Source organism: Pan paniscus, chromosome 23 (genome assembly GCF_029289425.2).
Source record: "Pan paniscus chromosome 23, NHGRI_mPanPan1-v2.0_pri, whole genome shotgun sequence".
Taxonomy (NCBI): Eukaryota; Metazoa; Chordata; class Mammalia; order Primates; family Hominidae; genus Pan; species Pan paniscus.
The window spans coordinates 29,406,847-29,428,589 of record NC_085927.1 but is presented as its reverse complement, the minus strand read 5'-3'; the positions used below and the strand labels follow the sequence as shown (position 1 = coordinate 29,428,589).

The window sequence follows — 21,743 nt, the reverse complement described above, 5'->3', positions numbered from 1 at the left end:
CTGGCCTGAGGGAGGCCATTGCTCACGGGCAGCAGGAAAGCCCAGCAGGAAGGCTGGGAGGCCTCAGGGCCACCTGGCGGTTGCTGAAGATCTTCCCATGGTGTCTCCTGGGCTCTCCTGGCTGGCATGGCTCGAGGGGCACCGTGGTGTCCCTGTCTGGGCCTGTGGCTCCAGGGTGGCCTGGCCTACACGTGGCCCTGTTTGGGATGGGAGGGATCAGGTCAGGCTGGTGGGGGCAAGGGGAGTCTCCTGTCCAGGTCTCACTCTGGTGCAAGTCTCAGGGGCTGCAGAGACCATGGGAGATGAGGTGCTGGGTGTGGCCTGGGTACATCCTGGCTTCTGGGGGGTGGACAAGGAGCCCCCATTCACCAGAAGTCTTGGAAGCCTGAGACCCATAGCCAGCGAGTGGTCAGATTGCCCAGTCTAGTGGGTGAAGGGCCTCCAGGGGGAGCTGCATGTCCCGTGAGGTGACTACTGGCAGAAGCAGCAACAGCTCCCAGCCTCACCAAGGACAGGGCCTGGGGCTGCCCTTCTCTGTAGGGCTGTGGTCCAGGCTGTCTGTACAACAGGAGGCCACAGAGAGGGCATTCCTCGGGCCCCCCAGGCAGGGCAGCCTTGCCGGCAGCCCCAGCAAGCCTGCTGCGCCTCACGCTTGCCCAGCCCTGGCCCCTGTGGGGCGGGGAGGGTTCACCTCGGGTCCGTCAGGCCCACCCCTGAGTGGGCACCACCAGAGTCTTTGAAGCACATGGTAGAGCTGCGGAAGGACATGCCCTGGTGAGACCAGGATACACAGAGGGGCAGGGTTCTGTGAGCGGCCCCAGTGCCCTGTGGGCATCACCAACCTGTGCGGGCACATGGTAGACTTGCAGGAGAGCTGTGTCCATCCATCACCCATCCATCAGCTGTCCTGGGGATGGGGGCACAAGGCCCTGATGTAAGCGGCAGAGCTTCTCATGTCTCCCCGGAAGGAAGGGTCTCCTAAGGCTTAGCAGGCCTGGGTGGTGGGTGGATGTGTCATCATCATGATGCCCATTCTTAGCAGCTAGAAGCTGAGCTGCTCTGGGCGCTGGGAGGCTGAGCCACTCTGGGTGCTGGGTCTGCATGTCTGGAAGGGGCGTCTCCCTCGCACTCCCTCCCTCCTCCTCAAGCCTGGCAGGGATCCTGCAGGGCTGCCCCCATGGGGTCCAGTGTTCACTTGGCACTGGCTTGTCCTTCACCAGCCTGACAGCAAAGGGCTGAAGACCCAGACAGCTTCCCTGAGAGCCCCCGGAGGGCTCTTCTCTGCAGTTTCCACCTCTGTGCCCAGGACCCCAGGAAGGGGCCCTCCTGCCGTCCAGGCCCAGATCTGCCTCGTCTCTCCTGGTGTGTTTGGGAAACAGCTGCTGGAACTTAAGACTGTAATTTATGGGGCATGTTCCAGTCCAGAGATGAACTTGACCGGATTGATGAATTGAAAAGTTAAAGCAAAAGGGGGACCAGGTATTAATGAATTGGAAAGTGAGAGCAGAAGGGAGAACCAGGAACAGGGAGTGGTTGGCGTGGCTGTGGCGTGCTGGGCAGGGCATCGGCCCATGGTGCACATCGAAGGAGAGGCGTTCCCCCTGCTGAGCCCTGTGTTGCATGGGCCAGGAGGAGGCCTGGGAGGGGACAGGCGACTCCAGGAACAGGGGACAGGGAGCCGGAGAGGCTGATGCGCCACCCTCTGCCCAATGTCACATCTTAACGTTGATCCTAGAGGCCCTGGAGATCGCAGGTTCTGTAAAGCCCCAGCCTCAGAGAAAGCCTGTGGGGGCGCTTTTGGAGGTGAGCTGCCTGAGAGCGTTCTTGCCACCTGGGAGCAAGCAAGGTGACCTAAGGTCCTCAGCACCCACAGGTGTCCTCACCCACCGCCTGCACTGTGACTCCTTGGCTGAGAGCCACGTGGGCACGGCTGTGTGTCCCTCACACCCTCCTGCCGAAGCCTCTGATGAGCCCAGATCAGTCTCCCCCCGGCGGGTGCTGGGAGTAGAGACGCGAATGAGGTTCCCGGAGCAGAGCATGGGTAATCGGAACCAGATGGTGGCTTCGCCGCGCCACGCATTCCTGGCACCTGAGGTCATGCGCTACGAGAGCCACTGGTGGCCAGAGATCCTTCCTGGAAGGCCCAGGTCCAGGCTGGGGCTTGGCCAGGGGCCACGGTGGTGACGAGGAGGCTGCCCACATCAGGATACCACCTGAGGGTGCCTCGGGGTCAAGTGGTGACTGGAGCCCTGAGCCTGCCTTGCTGAGGCGGCTTTCCCGTCAGCTGTCGCAGTTAGAGCCTGTGTTGTCATCAGATACAGGTGGTACGCAGGCCCTCTCCCTCCCACATTTTGGGGTAGTGCCCACAGCCTTGAAGTGGGGACTGATTTACAGCCAGCCATATTCTTAGGCCTTTAAGTAATAATGAGGCTCCCCCACCCCAGGCAGCCCTGGTCTGGGAAGTGGACCAACCGTGGCTCTCCCACAAGACACGGCCAGGTGTCCCAGCTGCGCTCCCATCTGCACAGCAGTGGTGGCTGCTGCGCCATCTGCCAGAGGCTTCCCTTTAGAGGGCAGTAGCAGAGCTGCTGGGCAGCCAGGAGGGAGGCCAAAGGGCCCCGGGTCAGCTCCCCGTGCATCGCATCAGGAGGAGAGGCTTGTGCAGGGCGTGGACATGTTTCCATCTGCCATCAGGAGCACGGTAGTGCAGGGCCCTGGCTGCTGTCACTCAGGGCCAGGACCAGTCCTCCTCTTCTTCAGGAACACAGGGCTGGAGCAGGCCCTAGTCTTTCTCCAGGAGGCCACACCAGGCTTCCCGCATCATCCTCATTTCCTGCGGGAAGCTGGTCCTTGAACCTGGTTTTCTTTACCTTGATGCTGTCACTGCTTTCTGAGAATGGCTGAGGTGGGTGTGGGGTCGCTCCTGTCCCTGCAGGCAGTGGCCGCCTGGCTGGTGGGTAGGCACAGCCAGGCTGCTGGGCAGGAGCTGGGCAGGAGGAACTGGGCATCTCAGCCTCCACAGGTGAAGATCCCTGGTCAGGACTTCTACGGAAACCTCCCCACACGCCTGTGGCTCCAGGCATTTGGCAGCTCTTTTCTCCCTGGGAAGGACCTGCCAGCAAATTCCTATCAAGAGGGCCCTGAGCAGGCCCCAGTGGCTTCCAGTGAGGCCCATGGCGTGCGGCCTGGTGTTCCCTCTCTACCACTGACTTAGGGCAGAGGTCACAGGAGAGAAATGGGTGACGATGGCGTCAAATCAGCCTCCTGTTCTTCCCAGCCGCCAGTTCCTTCCCTGGGCCACTGTGTTCTGGTCCCTGAGAGCTGGGGAGGGGCTCCTGGGTCTGCAAGCACAGGCGGCGAACCCCACACGCATGACAGGTACATGCCAGCATCCCCTCACGGCCCTGCGCAGCAGGTGCTGGACTTGACGGCCCCGCGCAGCAGGTGCTGGCCTTGACAGCCCCTCAGCCGGGTCACAGGGAGCCAAGTGGGGAGGCAGGGGCTGGTGTGGAGGGAGGGGAGGCAGTGCCAAGGCCGGGTGCTCTGGACACTGAGGCCAGGCTGGGCTTGCGGTTGCCAACCAATGGCTGTGTGTCGTGCTGCAGCACATTCAGCTGCTTGTGTGTGCACAGGCAGGATACCGCCGAGACCCCCAGAGCCAAGGTCTGCCAGGCAAGAGAGGTAGAGGACAGGCAGAGCGTCTGGGATGTGCTGGGACTGTGCTGGTTACAGTGCGCGGTGGGAGGGGAGGGGCCATGAGAGGGGTCAGGGCTGCAGGCCTTGGTAAGTCCATGAACCGGGGGGCCCCGGGCCCTGGAGAGGCCTTGAAAGGGCAGGATGATGGGCTTGCAGGGGCTTGGCCTTGAGAGACAAGCTGGTGTTGAGGTAGGACGGCAAGGTGGCTGAGGGCATGGCAAGGCGCCTACCTCACTGGCCAGGAGCCTAGAGCAGTGTCGGGGGCACAGGCGGTGGTATCCCAGGCCAGGGTGAGGGCTGCGCTGGCTGTGGGTTGTTTGGTGGCATCTCCTCGCCAGGCGAGGCTCCTCCCACCCCTCCTGGGGAAAGAATCTGGGTCTTGAATGGGTGCCTGATGTCACTAAATGATCTCACTGCATCTCTCCGACTCATACAGGTTTTCTTCTTGAATCTGTTCATTGCATTGTTGGAGTTTTCTTAAACATTAAAACAACTAAAATCCTCAGTCTGTCCCTGAATCTCAGGGAAAAGTCTTGAAATCACCGCCTGCACCCCCGCCCCCCCTCCCGTGTGTGACATGTGCTCCGCCCACTCTGCTGGGCTGGGCCAGAACTGCCCAGGGCCACAGACGGACCTGGGCCTCCCTCTCCCACCACCTGCCTAGTGACAGGAGCCCCAGGCTCAGGGAGCTGGTGGGGAGCGTTCCCTCTTCTCCCGATGGATGGACACATTTGGGCGGTGGAGGTGGGGGGTCGTGAGTGACTGTAGGTTGGTCTTCGCCTGCACCATTACTGGGCAGTTATTTTCTCTGCCCAGGTTGTTTTCTTTGTGGACTAATTTAGGTTTCCTGATTTGGGGAATTTTTCTAGGAATTTGTCTGTGGGCATACAAATCCTGAAGGTTGTATTCCTAGTGACCTTTTTTGGACTGCTTGTGATGATTGTTTAAATTTCTGCCGCATTCAAAGCTCCGTCCCTGCTTTATTCCTGATCAGTCTTGTATGCATTTGTCCTTGAGCATTTCTATCTTTCTGTTCATTGTTTCTGTCCTTGCCATGCTCTCCCTCCATCCCATGTCCCCTGGGTTGCATCTGCTGCCCTGCCTGGGGTCAGGTGCACAGCCCATCGGCACTCAGCCTTCCCTTGCCAGCCCCACATGGAGCCTGTTTCCACAGGTGACTGTCCAGCTGGGCTCCCTGGTGCAAGAAGACATTGTCTTCCTCCCCCCACTTCCAGGCAGACCCCATTTTTATTATTTTTTCCCCATATTCCTCATTTGACACAAAGACCCCATTTTTATTTGTTCTCTGGCTGCTGAGTTAATTAGAATGTTTTTATGGTTCTGAATGTTTGATTTTTTTCCCCAGTTATTTTTTAGTTTTCAATTTCTAACTTAATTAACATTGTGGTCTGGGAACAAGGTCTGAATGATATTAGTTCTTTGAAATGTGGGGCCGTCCAGTTTTCATAAGCATTGCACATGTGCCAGGGAGGCAGTGCTGGTTGTCAGATGCCCCGCTGCACACGTGAGCGCCAGGCCCGTGTGTCCACTGATTCTTAGCCCTTTAAGTCATCCTGCAGGTCACCATGGTCCCCAGCAGGCGCAGAGAGGCCTGTCCTGTTCCCTTTTGCTGGGGGCCTGTCTGTATTTGCTTTATGCACTTTGAAGCTGGCCTGGGAACATGCCAGTTTAAAATGGTGATTTCCTGGTGAATGAGGTCTTTTCTTCATTCCCCCTCATCATCTCTAGAAAGGACATTTGCCCCAAAGCCTATTTTTCCAACTATTAATATGGCTCAGTCCAGGTTTCTTTTGGTCACTACTTCCCTTTATAGCCTTTACATTTTAATCATTTTACCTCCAACCTTCCTGGCCCTCCAGGCGTAGACACATCTCTTATGGAGCCAGTTCTCACATCAATGATTGCATTTCGTGTGTGAGCGTTGCCCTGGGTGTTCTTACATCTCAAGACCTCCTTCTGGAAGCCAAAAAGCGCACCCTTTAGGGATTCCTCAGGCAGGGGCCTCTTGGTGGCTGTGCTGGTGGCCTCTGATGCACGGGCCTGGATGCCGAGGGGCCGTTCTCTGAGCAGCAGCAGCTGCTGGGCCATGGGTCTAGGTCCTGCCACTTCCCTGGGCTGCTGAGAATTCAGCTCCCAGCCTGGCTACCTTCCATGTGACTCAGTCTCATTGGCTTTGACTTACTGTGTCTTCATTTTAATTCAGTTCAGAATATTGTGATTTTCTCTTTGATCTGTAGGTTCCTTGGTGGGGGTGTGTTATTTAATTTCCAAATATTCGTTGATTTTGTAGCTATATCTTTAATCTAGCTTAATTCTGTTGTCAGTGAATGCACGCAGTGCAATTGCAGTGTTTAGAAATTTATGGAGGCTTGCTTTTGGCCCAGCACATGGCGTGTCTCGGGGAGTGCACCACATGGACTTGAAAGGAGCGTGTGTTCCGCAGTTGTGGGGTGGAGCCTTCCGTCAGCCTGACCCAGGTCAGTGGACGTGGTTCCAGTCTTTAATATCCTTACCAATCTTTTGGTCTAGTTTTGTTTTTTTTTTTTTACCAGTTACGCAGAGAAGGCTCTTAAAATCTTTAACTGTGATTGCAACGTGCCTGTTCCTTTGTCTCTGCCAGTTTTGCTTCATGAGCTTTGAAGCTCTGGGGCTGAGTGTGGGTGTATAGGCGCTGAGATGTCACCTCATCTTGGTGCAGAGCCTTTTTCTCAGCACAAAGTGTCCCTTGTCTCTTGTTAATGCTCTTTGTCTTGAAGTTGGCTTTGTCTGATACTGAACAGTAGCATCGACTTTCTTAGGTTTGCCCTTTGCATTTTCCTCCTTGCTTCTACTTTCAACCTGTCCTGACCTCTTGATATTTAAAAAGCATCTCTTATTTTATTTTATTTTATTATTTTATTTTATTGTTTTGAGACGGAGTCTCACTCTGTCACCAGGCTGGAGTGCAATGGCGTGATCTCGGCTCACTGCAACCTCCGCCTCCCAGGTTCAAGTGATTCTCCTGCCTCAGCCTCTCGAGTAGCTGGGATTACAGGCACACGCCACCACACCTGGCTAATTTTTGTATTTTTAGTAGAGACAGGGTTTCACCATGTTGTCCAGGATGGTCTCCATCTCTTGACCTTGCGATCCGTCTGCCTCGGCCTCCCAATAAAAAGCATCTTTAGCAGACAGATGTGTCTTGCTTTGTGATGCTTTCTGACAATCTCTGCCTTTTAACTGGTGCATTTAGTCTGTTTGCATTCACTGTAATTATTGACATGTCTGGGATTAAGTCTAACACCTCTATACTTATTTTCTACTTGTCACTTCCATTTTTGACCACTTTTCCTCCTTTCCTACCTTCTTTTGTGGTAATCAAATATTTATTTTTTAGTATTCTGTTTTGTTTCCTCTCTTGGCTTCTTAGCTAGACCTCTTGCCACTTTTGTTCCTAAGTGGTTGCACTCCAACAGTGTGCAACCTTCTCAAAGTCTCCTTAGAATCAGTGTTGTTCACATCCCGCCTCACAAACATGATGACCTTGTGCTGGTGCAATACCTTCTACTCACCTTTTTTGTCTTTCTGTGACTGTTGTGATCTACTTGACATCTACACACATTCAAAACTGCACCTTACAATATTAGTTTCCCTTTTCTTTGAGGCAAGGTCTTGCTCTGTCACCCAGGCTGGGGTGCAGTGGTGCAATCACAGCTCACTGCACCCTCAAACCCCTGCCTCAGCCTCCCAAGTAGTTGGGACTACAGGCACCTATCACCATGCCTGGATAAGTTTTTGTAGAGACAGGGTCTCACTATGTTGCCCAGGCTGGCCTTGAACTCCTAGGTTCAAGCAATCCCACATGCTGGGATTAAAGGCATGAGCCACTGCATCTGGCCAGTTTTCCTTTAAATCATCAGTTTAAAAAAAAAAAACTTACAAGAAATAAAAAACATAACATGTTATATTTACTCACCCCTTTGCCATTTCTGGTGCTCATCCTGTAGACCCAAGTATCTTCTTACATTTTTTTGTAGTGCAATTCTGCTGGCAAAAAATTCTCTAGCTTTTGTTTATCTAAAAAACGTCTTTATCACCCTCATTTTTACAGAATCCTGGCTATGGAATTTAGGAATGATAGTTTTATTTTTCTTCATGCCCTGTAAAGATGTTGTTCCATTGTTTCTGATGAGAACTCATGATATCCTATCATTCCCATGCATGTAATATGTCTTGCTCCGTGGCTGCTTTCAAGATTATTTTTTATCTGTGGTTTTCAGTAGTTTGACTATCATGTGCCTAGATAGATTTTTCTTCTTGTCCTGATTGGGTTCTGCTGAGCTTTTCATCTATGTATTCGTGTTTCCCATTAAAATTGGGAAATATCCAGCCACTGTTTCTTCTTGACCATTTTCACTTTCTCCTCCTTCTGGGGCTTCTATGAGTACACAGTTTGATAGCATCCCATGGCCCCCTGAGGCTCTGTTTGTTTTGGTTCAGTCGTTTTTTCTCTCCTCTTCAGATTGGGCAATGTCTGTTGATTTGTCTTCTAGTTCACTGACTTTAAAAAATATATATTTCCAATCTACTGTTAAGCCTATTCAATACATTTTTCATTTCAGTATTGAGCTTTCCAGTTCTATATTTTCTATTATGACTCTTTTTTATAATTTCCATTTCTCTGCTAAGAGTACCTATTTGCTCACTCAAGACCATTTTTTGGGTAATTATTTGAATACACTTTCCTTTCATTTTTTTTGAAGGAAAATTTGTATTATTTTAATTGTTTTAATGTACAGAAAACTCAACAGTGTACATTTAACCCAGTTTAGTGGCAAGTTCTTTAGCCTTTGCCTTTTCGAGCTTGGCAATACGAGCCACAGACTTAGGACCCAGGATGCTGCCGCCCCAGTGACGGCGGATCTCATCGTATCTGTCATTGTAATTGGTCCTGATAGCTTCCACCAGCTTAGCCAAAGTGCCTTTGTCTTCCGAGTTCGCCTGTGTGAAGGTGACAGTGGTGCAGGTCTTCCTGTGGACTAGACGTCCCAGTCTTGCCTTCTCCTTGATAATGCAGTAAGGGACCCCCATTTTACGACACAAGGCAGGCAAGAAGACAACCAGCTCGATGGGATCCACGTCGTCTGCAGTCACCACCAGCTGAGCTTTCTTGTTCTCCACCAAGGTGGTGACGATGTCAACTCCTGCTCGAAGGACAGGTGGTCTCTTGGTGGGGACGTCCCCTTTGCCAGCAGCTTTCTTCTCGGCCCAGGCCAACAGTCTCTGCTTCTTCGCTTGCTTTGTCTCTGGTCTGTACTTGTGGGCCAGCTTAAGCAGCTGAGTAGCTGTTTGGCAGTCCAGGGCCTAGGTGAACTGGTTAATTGCAGGAGGCACTTTCAGCCGCTTATAGAGGATGGCTCTCTGCCGCTGCAACCTGATATAGTGGGGCCATTTCACAAAGTGGGTGAGGTCTCTTTTGGGCTGGATGTCCTGTCCAATGCCAAAATTCTTAGGCCTTTTCTCAAACAGGGGATTCACCACTTTCTTAGCCTCCTGCTTCTTCATGACAGCAGGGGCCGGAGCCACCTTCTTTCCCTTGGCCTTCTTTCCTTTTGGCATCTTGGGCGGTGGGAGAGAGCTCCTTTCATTTTTTGAACATAGTTAAGGAGTTTCTTTAAAGTCTTTATCTGATATGTTCAACATCTCTGCCATTTTGGGGTCAGTTTCTATTAACTGCTTTTTCCCCTTGACTATGGGTCATATATTCCTGCTTCTTAGCATGTCTACTGATTTGCTGTTTGTGTGCCAGACATGGTAAATGATACATGCTGAATCTCTGGGTTCTGTTATTTTGCTCTGAAGAGTGTTTGCTTTCATTCTGGCATGGAGTTCAGTTACTGACTGTTCACCTTGAGCTTGTGCAGGCTTGGCTTTTGGCTTTGTTAGGGCAGGTCTGTGGAAAGTTCATTCCCAGGCTTGTTAAGTGGGGTGGAACTCAACTTCCAAACTCTGCCTCTCCTGCAGACCTTGTCAGGGCTTGGTTTCTAATTTTGTTCTGGTAGATCTAGGGTAGGCCATACTCTAAGATAAAATCCTATTCCTGAAGTGAAGCCGTTCTGGTAGCTCAGCTGGTCTCAGGCTGTCACACAGTCTTCACACTCAGGCTGACTGGACCCCCGGCACTGTTGACCTCTTGAACTTGTTCTGTTTAACTGTGCAGCTCTGGTAAGCCCTGTGGAGTCCACCGTGAGCATGCGCAGTCCAGCCCTCACACAAGACTCATAGGGACCCCTCAGACAATCTTCAGCTCCCTCTGTTCCTTTGCCTTGCCCCATGGATTTCAGCCCTCTGGCTACTGCAGATTATGATCTCTGCCTCCTCAGCTTAATGTGACCACTATGTTCTGCCTGGACTTCATGCTCATGGCATTATCTCCAGGCAGAGAGCTGTGGGGGCATTTGGGAAGCCCACCTCATCAGCTGCCCTTCTCTGCCTAGTGCTCCCTGCCTGTAAACAGTTGCCTTGTGTATTTTGTCCACTTTTTATGGTTGTTTACAGCAAGAAGACTAGTCTGGTACCAGTTTCTCAATTACAGACACTTTCCTATTGTTCTTGCTTTATGGATGATATGTCAGTTTACTGGCTAAACAGATATTTACAGTTATTTTGGGGGGTGGGGAGCACAAGGTCTTGCTCTGTCACCCAGGCTGGAGTACAGTGGTGTGATCACAGCTCACTGCAGCCTCAAACTCCTGGGCTTAAGCAATCCTTCCACCTCAGCCTCCCAATAAGCTGGGACTACAGGTGCATGCCAGCATGCATAGCTAATTAAAAAATTTTTTTTGTAAAGACAGCATCTCTATGTTGCCCAGGCTGGTCTTGAACTCCTGGGCTCAGGCAGTCCTCCTGCCTTGGCCTCCCAAAGTGCTGGGATTATATGGCTCTTCATTGGGAATTGTACTCTTTATCATTGTTAAGTCTTTTATATAATCTTACCTAATGCTTTGGCCCTGAATTCAAATGTTCCTATTATTCAGATTACCCTGTTCTTATTTGCATTTTCCCAGTATATCTTTGCCAAGAGTTCCTTTGGCATCTCCCTTGTACCTAGCATAGATTTAGATTTCACTTTGAAATTCAATCATAAACCTAGACTCAAATGATCTTCCAACCTCCCAAGTAGGTGGGACTACACGACCACGCCTGGCTAATTTGTAATGTTTTTTAAAGACAGGGTCTCACTCTGTTGCCCAGGCTGGAGTGCAGTGGTGTGATCTTAGCTTACTACAGCCTCAAACTCCCATCCTCAAGCAATCCTCCTGTCTTTGCCTCCCAAGCAGCTGGGATTACAAGCATGAGCCACCACACTCAGCCTGTTGAGTATATTTAGATCTTTTTTTTACTTTATGCAGCTATACAAGGAAACATAGGCACCTACAGTGAGGTGGGAGAGGAGAAGGAAATAATGCTATTTTTGTCATTCCTTATGGTGGGGGGTTCTCAGATAATCTCTCGGGGATGAGGTTGACTATTATATCTTTGGCCCCAAAGGACAAAAGCTGAGCTAAATCAGTGAACTTAACAACCATCCCATCTCTCTCAGTGCCTCCCATATTTCTGTGAGTTATATAACCGGTTCCATAGCTGTAATCCCCATATTGTCTTAGAGCTGATCCTATAGGCAAGTGGGTCCAGTGCTCCCTGCCAGACCATTTGCTGCAGTTCTCCAGTTATCTCTTACGAGACTGGAGTTAATCTTCTAGTCCTTCAAGAACAGCTTATGGGTGCAGGATTCTCTGAGTTCTTACATGTTCAGAAACGTTGGTCTGTTCTTTTTATAATTGAGCGACAGTTTGGCTGGATATAAAATACTTGGACCTCGCTTTCCTCCTCAGCCTTGCAGGCATCACCCCGTCATCCCTTGGCACCCATGTGGCTGTGGAGCATTCTGAGGACGGCCTAAACAGCACCCTCATCAACACGGTCTTTTTGTCTGGCCACCAAAGGTTTTTTAGCTATGAAGTCTAATAATTTTATTAGAGCGTATCTTTTTTTTTTTTTTTTTGAGACAGGGTCTCACTCTGTCGCCCAGGCAGGAGTGCGGTGGCAGTGATCTCAGCTCACTGCAGCCTCCATCTACTGGGCTCAGGTGAGCCTCCTCCCGAGTAGCTGGGATTACAGGCACATGCCACCACCCCCAACTAATTTTTTAAAAAATTCTTACAGAGATGGAGGTCTTGCTGTTTTACTCAGGCTGGTCTCAAACTCTTGGACTCAAGCAATCCTCCCACCTCAGCCTCCCAAAGTGCTGGGATTACAGGCATGAGCCACCATGCCCAGCGCATTCTGCTCATTTTCTGTCATTGCTGCCTTTTGTGTCTGGCTGTCCTGTTAGAGTCGCTGCTGCTGCTGCTGATTCTCCTTCATTGCTTTGAGTTTTTCTTCCATTTCTCCCCTGCACTCTGCCAGGTCAGCTTCCACCTCTGCATTCTGCTGCTTTGGGTTCTGGTTTTACAGAGTGGATGCAGAGCCAGAGCTTAATTCATTAAGTTTTCTTTTGTTAATTTATGACAGCACTGCTTGGTGACAGTTTCCACTGGCCTCTGCTGAATGTTGCCATTGTTTTTCCTGTTTCTTCTTCCTTTTTCCTTGTGCTATCTCTGCAGAGGTGTGCAATTCTCAACTGAGGGCAGCGTGGCCCCATCAGGAGGCCCTTAGAGAAAAGGGTGCTGATGGAAAGCTCGCAGTGCATGGGGCTGATTTGGAAGGAAGTGGCCCTTGTTGCTTGTCATCATGGTGGCAAAGTGGCTCTATCATTCAGTGTGTGGGCACAGAGGTGCCAAATGCCCTGCAGCACATGGGACAGCCCTGTGGAACCAAGAAGTGCGGTGGCCACAGAGGCAGCACTAATCCCCCCACCTCCCAGCTCCCTACTCACTGTAGGAGAAGAATGTCAGGGAGGGGTCCGGGCAGAAGGCTTCCTGTGCACCCAGCGCTGAGTGTGGGACGCTCGGCCCAGGAAGAGGCCAGCACCCCGACGGCCCCGTGCACGTAGGACCTGCCTGTGTGGCTCCGGGTCTCGTGCAGTGCCCCACCCCCTCTCAGAACCCAGCCGGGGATGTTGCCCCCACTGGGCAAGGTACACTGTGTGGCTCCTGCCGCCTCCAGGGCGTCTCCCCCTTGTCCCCCCGTCATCCTGCCAACCCCCCACTGGGTCTTGCTCTTGGCAGCGCTCCCAGCCCTGTCGAGCTTGGGGGTTCACATACCTCATGGTTTTGCTGAAAATGGAGTTTGTATTTCTCACCCTCGTCAGCTTTGGGGTGGTTGTGAGGTTCTTCTGGGAGGAGTGCCAGCATTCTGCTGCCATCAAGCCCGGGACGTGGCCTCTCACTAGGCACTAGGGTGCAGTGGCTTCCCTGGGGTGAGGGGCCCCGGGACCCAGCCCCTCTCCTGCAGCTGGGACCTCCCTGTCTCTGCTGCTCTCTGACTGGGGAAGGAGTCGGTCAGAGCTGGTGCGAGGAGCAGCAGGGCAGGGCCGAAGACCACTCTGAGGGGAGGGCTGGAGTCCCCCATCGTGGCCTTAGGAAGAGTGGGAGGTCAGCTGGGTGGGAGCGTGTGGCCCTCACATCCCGGGCCTGTGGGCCTGCGTCTCTCCTGGTTCCAGCTGCAGGTGGGGCACCAGGGGCAGCACTGCCTTGTGGGCTTAAGGAGTGGCCTAACACCTCTCCCCACTCTCACAGGTGCGTGGGACTCATGAACTCACCAATCCCGGGATCGCCGAGGTCACGATCCGGCCAGACCGCAAGATCCTGGCCACCGCAGGCTGGGACCACCGCATCCGCGTGTTCCACTGGCGGACGATGCAGCCGCTGGCCGTGCTGGCCTTCCACAGTGCCGCTGTCCAGTGCGTGGCCTTCACCGCCGATGGCTTGCTGGCCGCGGGCTCCAAGGATCAGCGGATCAGCCTCTGGTCACTCTACCCACGCGCATGACTCACCCACTCCCTTCCCGGGAGACGAGGAGGGCGGGCAGGGAGGTGGGCATCAGGCCCCAGCCTCGGCCTGAAACCTCAAGGGCCTCTGAGGACCAGCAAGTCATGGCCCAAGGACCATGGAGTCCCCGCTGTCTTCACGAGGTTGGTATTTCCTTTTGTGGAGTGCCTCATCACAGGACGGTGACTCTGGGGGCCAGCCAGAGCCCTGGCCGTCCGAGGCCTGCAGGAGACGTTGGCTTGGGCCTGCTGTGTTGCCAGCTGAGGGTATTTTATAATAAATTTCCATTGCCAAGTTGCAGGCTTGAGGTGGGAGCTCCCTGAGGAGGCCCTGGTCCCCCACTTAGCATCAGTGCCCTCAGACCCCCACCAGGCAGGATGCTCAGCCCCACCCTCACACCTGCTGTTGAATGGGCCACCCCGAGTGTGGGTTTCCTGGGCCAGGCCTCAGGAGATGATAGGCCCCAACCATAGCTGCGTCGATGTCCACATGACCCCTCACCCCGAGGAGGCCAGGAGCTCCCAACACACAGGTTGAGGCCAGGATCAGGATCAGGAAGTAACTGAACTCCCTAAAGAGCGAAGCAGAGGAAGGTGCCTGTGAGGGACGGCAAGGGGGGCTTGCAGCGCACAGGGCTAGGCCAGATGTGGGATCCGGGAGGGCACGCCTGCCCACAGAGGGTGCAGTGGGGAAGGCGCACAGGGTGCGCCTCCAGGTGAGTGCTGGGCAGAAGGCACGAGAGCAGCGAGGGAGTGTGACAAGCACCGCCTCACAGTGGCCAAGGCCACAGTCACAGCTGCAGCTGCACACAGGGTGGCCCCCAGGGCACAACACAGCAAGAACAGGACTTAGCAGCCAGAGCCTCACACTGCATGCAGCCGGGCCCAGCCTGGCCGGTCGTCTCCTCCTAAAAGCGGGTGTTGATTGGGAAAGAACCATGACCCCGAATATTGGAGTGGGGCCCATGGGCAGATCCAGAGAAGCTGGGACCACAAACGCCTGTGTTTGCCCGGATTGCCGGAAGAGCCCCTCTAGCTGAAGGCCCGGGGTGGCCTCCCTTGAGGCAGTTGCCCTGCAAGGCCCTGCCGATGCTCCTTGGGACCCCCACCTGGGCTTCTAGTCCTAGAACTAGACTCGAGTCCAGCAGACCCCCAGGATGAGATACAGAGGGTGACCCTGAGAGTGGCACCAGCCTCCTGCAGGACCACATGGCATTTCCAGGTTTCCAGGCAGAAATCTGAATGTGTGTGGGACGGATCGGAAGGGTGTGGGATCCAGGTGGCCGGAGCAGGGGTGGATCAGGGGAGTTCCTGGAACAGACCTGCCAAACGGAGGGCTGGACTGGGCGCTGCAGCTTGGGGCCAGGAAGGCTCCAGTGCCGGGCTGGGGGTGGGGGCTGGATTACAGCCTGAGGGTGGCTGCACTGAGTGAAGTGGACGTGGCCAGCCGCTGTGGGGTACGGCCGAGGAGGGCTTCCAAGGCCTGGGGATGGGGGTGTTGGATTTGTCAGTGAGACCTGTGCACCCACTGCAGGGGGTCCCAAGGCCGTGCCTCCCCAACCCCACTATGAGGAACATGGTTGCTGGGGGGCCCGGAGTCCTCGAGGAGTCCTGTGACCACACTTCTCTGTTGGTCAGAGGTACCATGGGGACCGTTCCATCAAACGGGAATGTCAGTGCTGGCCGGGAAAGCGGCCCCTGGCCCAAGCTTGGAGACCACCTGGCTCGGGTACTGGCCTGGCTCCGTTGGACAAGGGTGGCCACCAGGTGCCCAGGACCTTTGGAGAGGGGGGCCCTGCTGCTTTTCCTCGAGTGTCCTATAGCCGCCAGTATGCGTAGGGCACTCCGGGAGGTATTTTCATATCACTGAGGTGTCAGGGAGGGGAAGGGTCCTGGGTTTAGGCTGCAGTGACTGCAGGTGCTGAGGGAGCTGTGCCCTGGGTGCTCATCACAGGCTGTCACAGCGAGGGAAGGTGTCAGGTTCTGACATCCCCATGACAGCGGCAGGGTAGGTGGAGTGGGAATTGGCTTTGCAGTTTCCCTGCATGTCCTTGACAGCCTTGCCAAAGGCACATCTGCCCCGCCTCAGCTCCCACCCTGAGGGTTCTGGGCCTCTACCCCTTCCCCTGTTTATGTCCCTGTCATCTTTGGCATCATCACTGTAGTTACAAAACTCCCTACATCCCACAGCCACAAGGTGGGTATCCCACATGAGGGCCCAGATGTGCGTGCCAGCATGAGGTTGGCGAGTGGCACTGCCTGCTGGTGTCTTACCTAGAGGCCATGAAGAGCTGTGGGCAGGGTGTACAGACCCTGAGTTGGCCCCTGGCCCTCGTGCTTTCAGTCAAAGGCACAAGCAGGGTGGATGGCAGGCGGCTGCCCCCTAGCCTGGCCCTGAGCTCCCTGCCCCAGGCCATGTGGCGTTGAGCAGTGTCCAGGCACATCTTGTTCTGAATCTCAGTGTGCAGGGATGGAGTTGGGACAGCGTGAGTCCTGCATGCCTAACACAGCCCTCACCCCTCCAGTGCACAACGGGGCCACGTGCCCGCATCTGGGTGGCCAGGCAGATAGGGCCCCCCTTGCCAGGCAGATCCAGCTTCTGAGGCCTTATAGACGTCCTGTGGAGGGCAGGCCCAGGACTTTCATTCACCTGGCTGAGCTGCCTGGGAGAGCAGCAGAACCGGTGCTGGGGTCCGAGCCGGCCAAGAGCAGTGCAGCCCTCCTGGTCCTGTTCCTCTCTTGAGCTGCTCCATGGTGTCCACAGCAGAGCCATGTGGCTCTGGACAGGTCGGCCTTTGTGTCAACAGAACCTGGGTCATGATGAATCACCATGCGTCTGACCAGCCTTGAAACCCCCACAACAGAAGAAGAAACAGAGTCTCAGCTCCAGACATCCAGCTTGGAAAAGATGCACCTGAACATTGGCGTTCTCTTCCTAGCAAACAGCCGCTTCCTGTAGGCTGGCAGGAACGCCAACAGAGCCAGCAGTGAAAGCATTAAGTGGGGAGGAGGGGTGGCCTGGAGGCAGCACACGAAGGTCAGCTTGCAGCTCCTGGGATGAACCTGAGAGGCGACTCCTGGCAGCATGGCTGGTCGCTGCCATCATGCCCCTGGCCAACCCACCAACTGGGAGAGGCAGCCCTTCCACATCTTCCTCCATAATGCTCTTGGGTAGCAGTGAGGCCTCTCAAGCCAGAGAGAACTTGGTGTTTGGAAACAACGGTGGACATTTCTTGCCATTTTCAGTGCCAACTCAGGTAGGTGTGTTCTACCATCCTGTGTTTTTGGGGTGTTTTTTTTTTTTTTGAGTCAGAGTCTCACTCTGTCCCCCAGGCTGGGGTGCAATGGCGCAGTCTCGGCTCACTGCAACCTCTGATTCCCAGGTTCAAGCGATTCTCCTGCCTCAGCCTCCCGAGAAGCTCAGGACCACCCACATAGGTGCACGCCATCATGCCCAGCTAATTTTTTATTTTTTTTTATAGAGAAGGAGTCTCGCTATGTTGCCCAGGCTGGTCTCGAACTCCTGGGCTCAAGCGATCGATCCTCCCGCCTCTAGCCTCCCAAAGCACTAGAATTATAGGCCTGAGCCACTGTGCCCGGCCCACCATCCTGTTCTTATTGGAAGAATTTCCATGTGTCGAGGCACGGGCACAACGTGGCTGGACCTCTGCTCAGGGCCCCACAAGGCTGCGTCAGGGTGGCAGCGGGGCTGGGGGCTTTTTCTGTTCAAATCCAGATTCTCGTGGCTGTGAGCCCCAGCCCTGGGCACTGTCCACCTGGTGGTGTCTTCACAGCCAGCAGGGGTAGCCTTGGGGTGTTCTGTGGAGTAACTTTCACGGCCCAGAGTGGCATCCTGAGTGGCTGGAGCCGTATGCTCCAGCATTCCCAGCCACTGCCTCCGGTGCAGGTGGAGTGGGCCCCTCTGATTACCAGGAGCTGTCAGAGGGGCAGCAGGTCCCACTCCACTGGCCGGCGGGCAGCTGTGTGCAGGGACGCAAGCCCTGGCACGTCTGCCTGGTGAGGCCCTGCCTCCAGTGCCAAGGGGCCTCCCCTCTTGACGGTGGGCGCCACCATGTGCTGACCTCTGTGCAGCCCCACTTTACAAGGTAGGTTCGGCCAGCACCCCATCCGCGGGCGGGCAGCACTCACCCAGCGTTGCGCCGCCAACAGGGTCCCTCTTAGACAAGCAGCTGTGCCTAGAGCCTTTTCCTTCCTCTCTGCGTGTTACCTGCAGGCCAACAGACGGCCCTGGGTCTGGGACCAGGAGAACCTGCCTCCGCCTCTGGCAGTGGGTGTCCCTGCAGGCAGATTGGGCTTGGCACGTAGACACCGAGGGGTCAGCCGATGCTGGGAGATGATCCCGGGAAGGGCTCCGGAGCACAGCCCAGGACCCGCCGCCGCTGCTGGGCGCTCCATGTTGACGTGCTGTGCGTGTCTCCACTCCCCAGGCAATGATGTTCAATCAGGTGTTTCCCACCTGTGTCTCTGCCAAGAAGCCACAGAATACCCTCTGCACAAAAGGAGTGTTTGCACAAAGAAAAACAACCCTCCGGGGGTTCTTTAGAAATGCTTATACTCAATTAGCTAGAACTTCATGTGAAATCCCAGCATGGAAGACAACAAGCCGGCACCGGTGAAAACTTTGCTGTGCACCTGCCCTCTACCAAGCCGCCAGCCCCACCAGCCCTGTGGTCCTAGGTGGGCACAGCTGCTGCACGGTCCCCCAGGCCTGCCTCTCCTCGGGGTCTCAACCTTCATACCAGATTTGCCAGCATCCCCGTTCCCGCCTTGTGGGTGGAGAGTCCTTGAGACCCTCTGTCACTCTGTCAGCTTCCCCAGGTCAGTGAGCTGTGGCTTGGCTCCCACGCATCAGCTTTTATGGGAGGCCCATTAGGAACTGGGCAGGAGGGACAGAGGGGAGGCCAGGCAGCCACTGCTGAGTGGGACGGGTAGCCCAGCCCATGAGGCTAGCCAGCTCTACAGGGGAGGTCCCACAGCACTGGCCGGGAAGTCCACATAGGAAAGCATCAGTTGAGGGATGAAGCCACGGACGATGGGGACAACGGCCACAGGGTGTGCTAAGCTGAGGAAATTAGTAGGAGGTGCTCATAAGCTGTTTTGTTTTTTGGTTTGTTTGTTTGTTTGTTTTTTTAAGAGACCAGGGACAGTGGGGGTCTCACTCTGTCACCCAGGCTGGAGTGCAGTGGCATGATCATAGCTTACTGCAGCCTCCAACTAATAGGCTCAAGTGATCCTCCTGCCTCAGCCTCCCGAGTAACTCATGGCCTTTAAGTGAACTGCTTCCACCATCCAGCTGTGCAGATGGCCTGGGAACAGCAGCACATCTGTCCCCTGCCACCTCTTGCATGCACACTTGACCTCCTGACTTGGGCTCTGAAACCTGTAAAATGTGGGGTGTAGAGAAATCGAGTCATTTGGCCTCATCCTGGTGCCATTATCTCTTGCTACATTAATAAACCACCTCAAACAGAGCAGCATAACAGCCATTCTGGGCACGTGGAATCCGTGGGTCGGGAATTTAGGAGAGGCTGGGCTGAGCAGTTTGTCTACTCCATGGGGTGATGGCCAGGGCTGGAGGATTCACTTCCATCACAGCCTCTTCACTCAGGTGCTTGGAGCCTTGGCTTCATTCAGGGGCTGGGCACAGTGGGGACCACCAACCTGAGTACCTTCAAGTGTCCTTGCAGTGTGGTGGTCTCAGGGACTCAGACTTCTTACTTGGGGGCTTCAAGAGCACGTCCAGCAAGCCAGGCTGGAGCCCAGAGCCTTCTGTGACCAGCCCTGGAGTCCAGGAGAGGGGAAACAGATCCCTACACTGGGTGGAGGAAGGTCAAAGTGTTTGTGGCCTTTATCAAATAAGGCTTGTCCTTGTTTCTCTTTGCGTAGCAAGAAAGAGTGAACACAGACAGCTGAGGCCCCAGAAACAGGGAAGGAGCTAGAATCCATGCACATCAGCCTCACACACCATCAGTAGGTGGGAAGAGTCCAGTGTGCACCCACTCAGCTTGCACAGCCACAGGCAGCCTGCCCAGGACCACCCTGTCACTCAGCCCTGCGGGTGTGATAAGACACTGACAAGGAAGGTTAGTCCTTCCTTGTCCCAACACACCAGGCAATATCTCCAAATGAAAGGACAATGCAATGGGCTCTCCCATCCATGAAACCCAAAGAATCGCTTATCTCAGGAAGAGATGCTAAAGTGTCACAAACTGAAAGCAAATACAAAAGATGGGCTAAAGAGTTCCTCAACATAACAAGAGGTTTTGTTATCAAAAGAGACTCAGCATTAAAAATAATAAAATACTTAAGAATTAGCTTAACTAGGGAGGTGAAAGACTTGTACACTGAAATCTATAAAACACTGCTGAAAGAAATTAAAACATAAATAAATGGAAATACATCCCATGTTCATGGATTGGAAAACGTAACATTGTTAAGATATCCATACTACCCAAAGCAGTCTACAGATTCAATGCATTCCCTTCAAAAATCCCAATGACATTTTTTGTAGAAATAGAAAAAGCCATTTTGAAATTCATATGGAGTCTCAAGGACCCCTTAATAGCTAAAACAATCTTAAAATGAATAAACTTGGAGGATTCATACTTCCTGGTTTCAAAATTTACTATAAAGCTATAGTAATCAAAACAGTGTGGTACTGGCATAAAGGCAGATGTAAAGACCAGTGTAATAGAATAGACAGCCTAGAAATAAACCATCATGTATATGATCCAGTGATATTTTTCTTAATTAGAAACAGGGTCTCACTGTGTTGCCCAGTCTGGTCTTGAACTCCTGGCCTCAAGCAATTCTCCTACCTCTGCCTCCCAAGTAGCTGGGACTATAGGTACATGCCACTGCACCTGGCTGGCCAAATGATTTTTAATGTGGTGACCATTCAATGGGGGAAAAGACTGTCTTTTTAACAAATGATGTTGGGAAAACTGGATTTACAAATGCAAAAGAATGCAGTTTGATCCCCCACCTCATACCCTATAAACTCAAAATAGAGCAAAGACCTAAATTAAGACCTAAAACCATAAAACCCTTAGAAGAAAACATAGGCCAAAAGCTTCATGACATTGAATTTAGCAATAAATTCTTGGATATGACACGAAAGGCACATTTCACAAAAGAAAAAAATAGACAAACTGGACTTCATGAAAATTTAAAAGTTGTATGCATCAAAAGACACCATCAAAAGAGTAAAAAAGCAGCCCACAGACTGAGAGAAAATCTTTACAAACCATATATCTGATAAGGGATTAATATCCACAATATATAGAGAACTCCTAAAACTCAACAACAACAAAAAAGCCGATTCAAAAATGGGCCATCCTGGGTGCCGTGGTATGTACCCAGTTATTCAAGAGGCTGAGGCAAGAGGATCACTTAATCCAGGAGCTGGAGTCCAGCCTGGGCAACATAGTGAGACCCTGTCTCTAAAAATTAAAAATTAAAAAAAAATAGACAAATGACTTAAGTAGACATATCTCCAAAGAAGATGTATGAGTAGCCAGCAGGCACAGCATCACTATCCATTAGGGAAATGCAAGTCAGAACTATAATGAGACAGATACTGCCTTACACCCATGAGGATGGGTACACCAAAAATAAAAACAAAACAGGGCCGGATGCGGTGGTTCATGCCTGTAATCCCAGCACTTTGGGAGGCTGAGGCGGGTGGATCACGAGGTCAGGAGATCGAGACCATCCTGGCTAACATGGTAAAACCCCGTCTCTACTAAAACTACAAAAAATTAGCTGGGTGTGGTGGCGGGCACCTGTAGTCCTAGCTACTCGGGAGGCTGAGGCAGGAGAATGGCATGAACCCGGGAGGCAGAGCTTGCAGTGAGCCGAGATCGCGCCACTGCACTCCAGCCTGGGCGACGGAGCGAGACTCCATCTCAAAAAAAAAAAAAAAAAAAAAAAAAAAACAAAAAAAAAACAGAAAACAAGTGTGTGGAGAAATCTGAACCCTTGTGCGCTATTGGTGGGAATGTAGAAATGGAGTAGCAGCTATGGAAAACAGTGT

The 21,743-nt window shown here is 53.1% G+C and overlaps 1 protein-coding gene and 1 pseudogene across 3 annotated transcripts in view; one reads left to right on the top strand and one right to left on the bottom strand.

The window, feature by feature from the left end:
• Window positions 1–21,666, top strand: part of GNB1L (G protein subunit beta 1 like) — a 74,912-nt gene extending 53,246 nt beyond the window's left edge. For 2 of the 3 annotated variants that reach the window (XM_034948969.3, XM_063603078.1), the window contains one exon: window positions 13,437–13,982. In XM_034948969.3, coding sequence (XP_034804860.1) covers window positions 13,437–13,688 — 252 coding nt within the window. In that variant the 3' untranslated portion in view covers window positions 13,689–13,982. Of the gene's footprint in view, window positions 1–13,436 lie in introns of all 3 variants that reach the window. The other variant, XM_003814052.5, reaches the window with a different exon arrangement.
• On the bottom strand, window positions 8,454–9,324 carry LOC106634238 (large ribosomal subunit protein eL8-like; annotated as a pseudogene).
• Window positions 21,667–21,743: the final 77 nt, after the last annotated feature.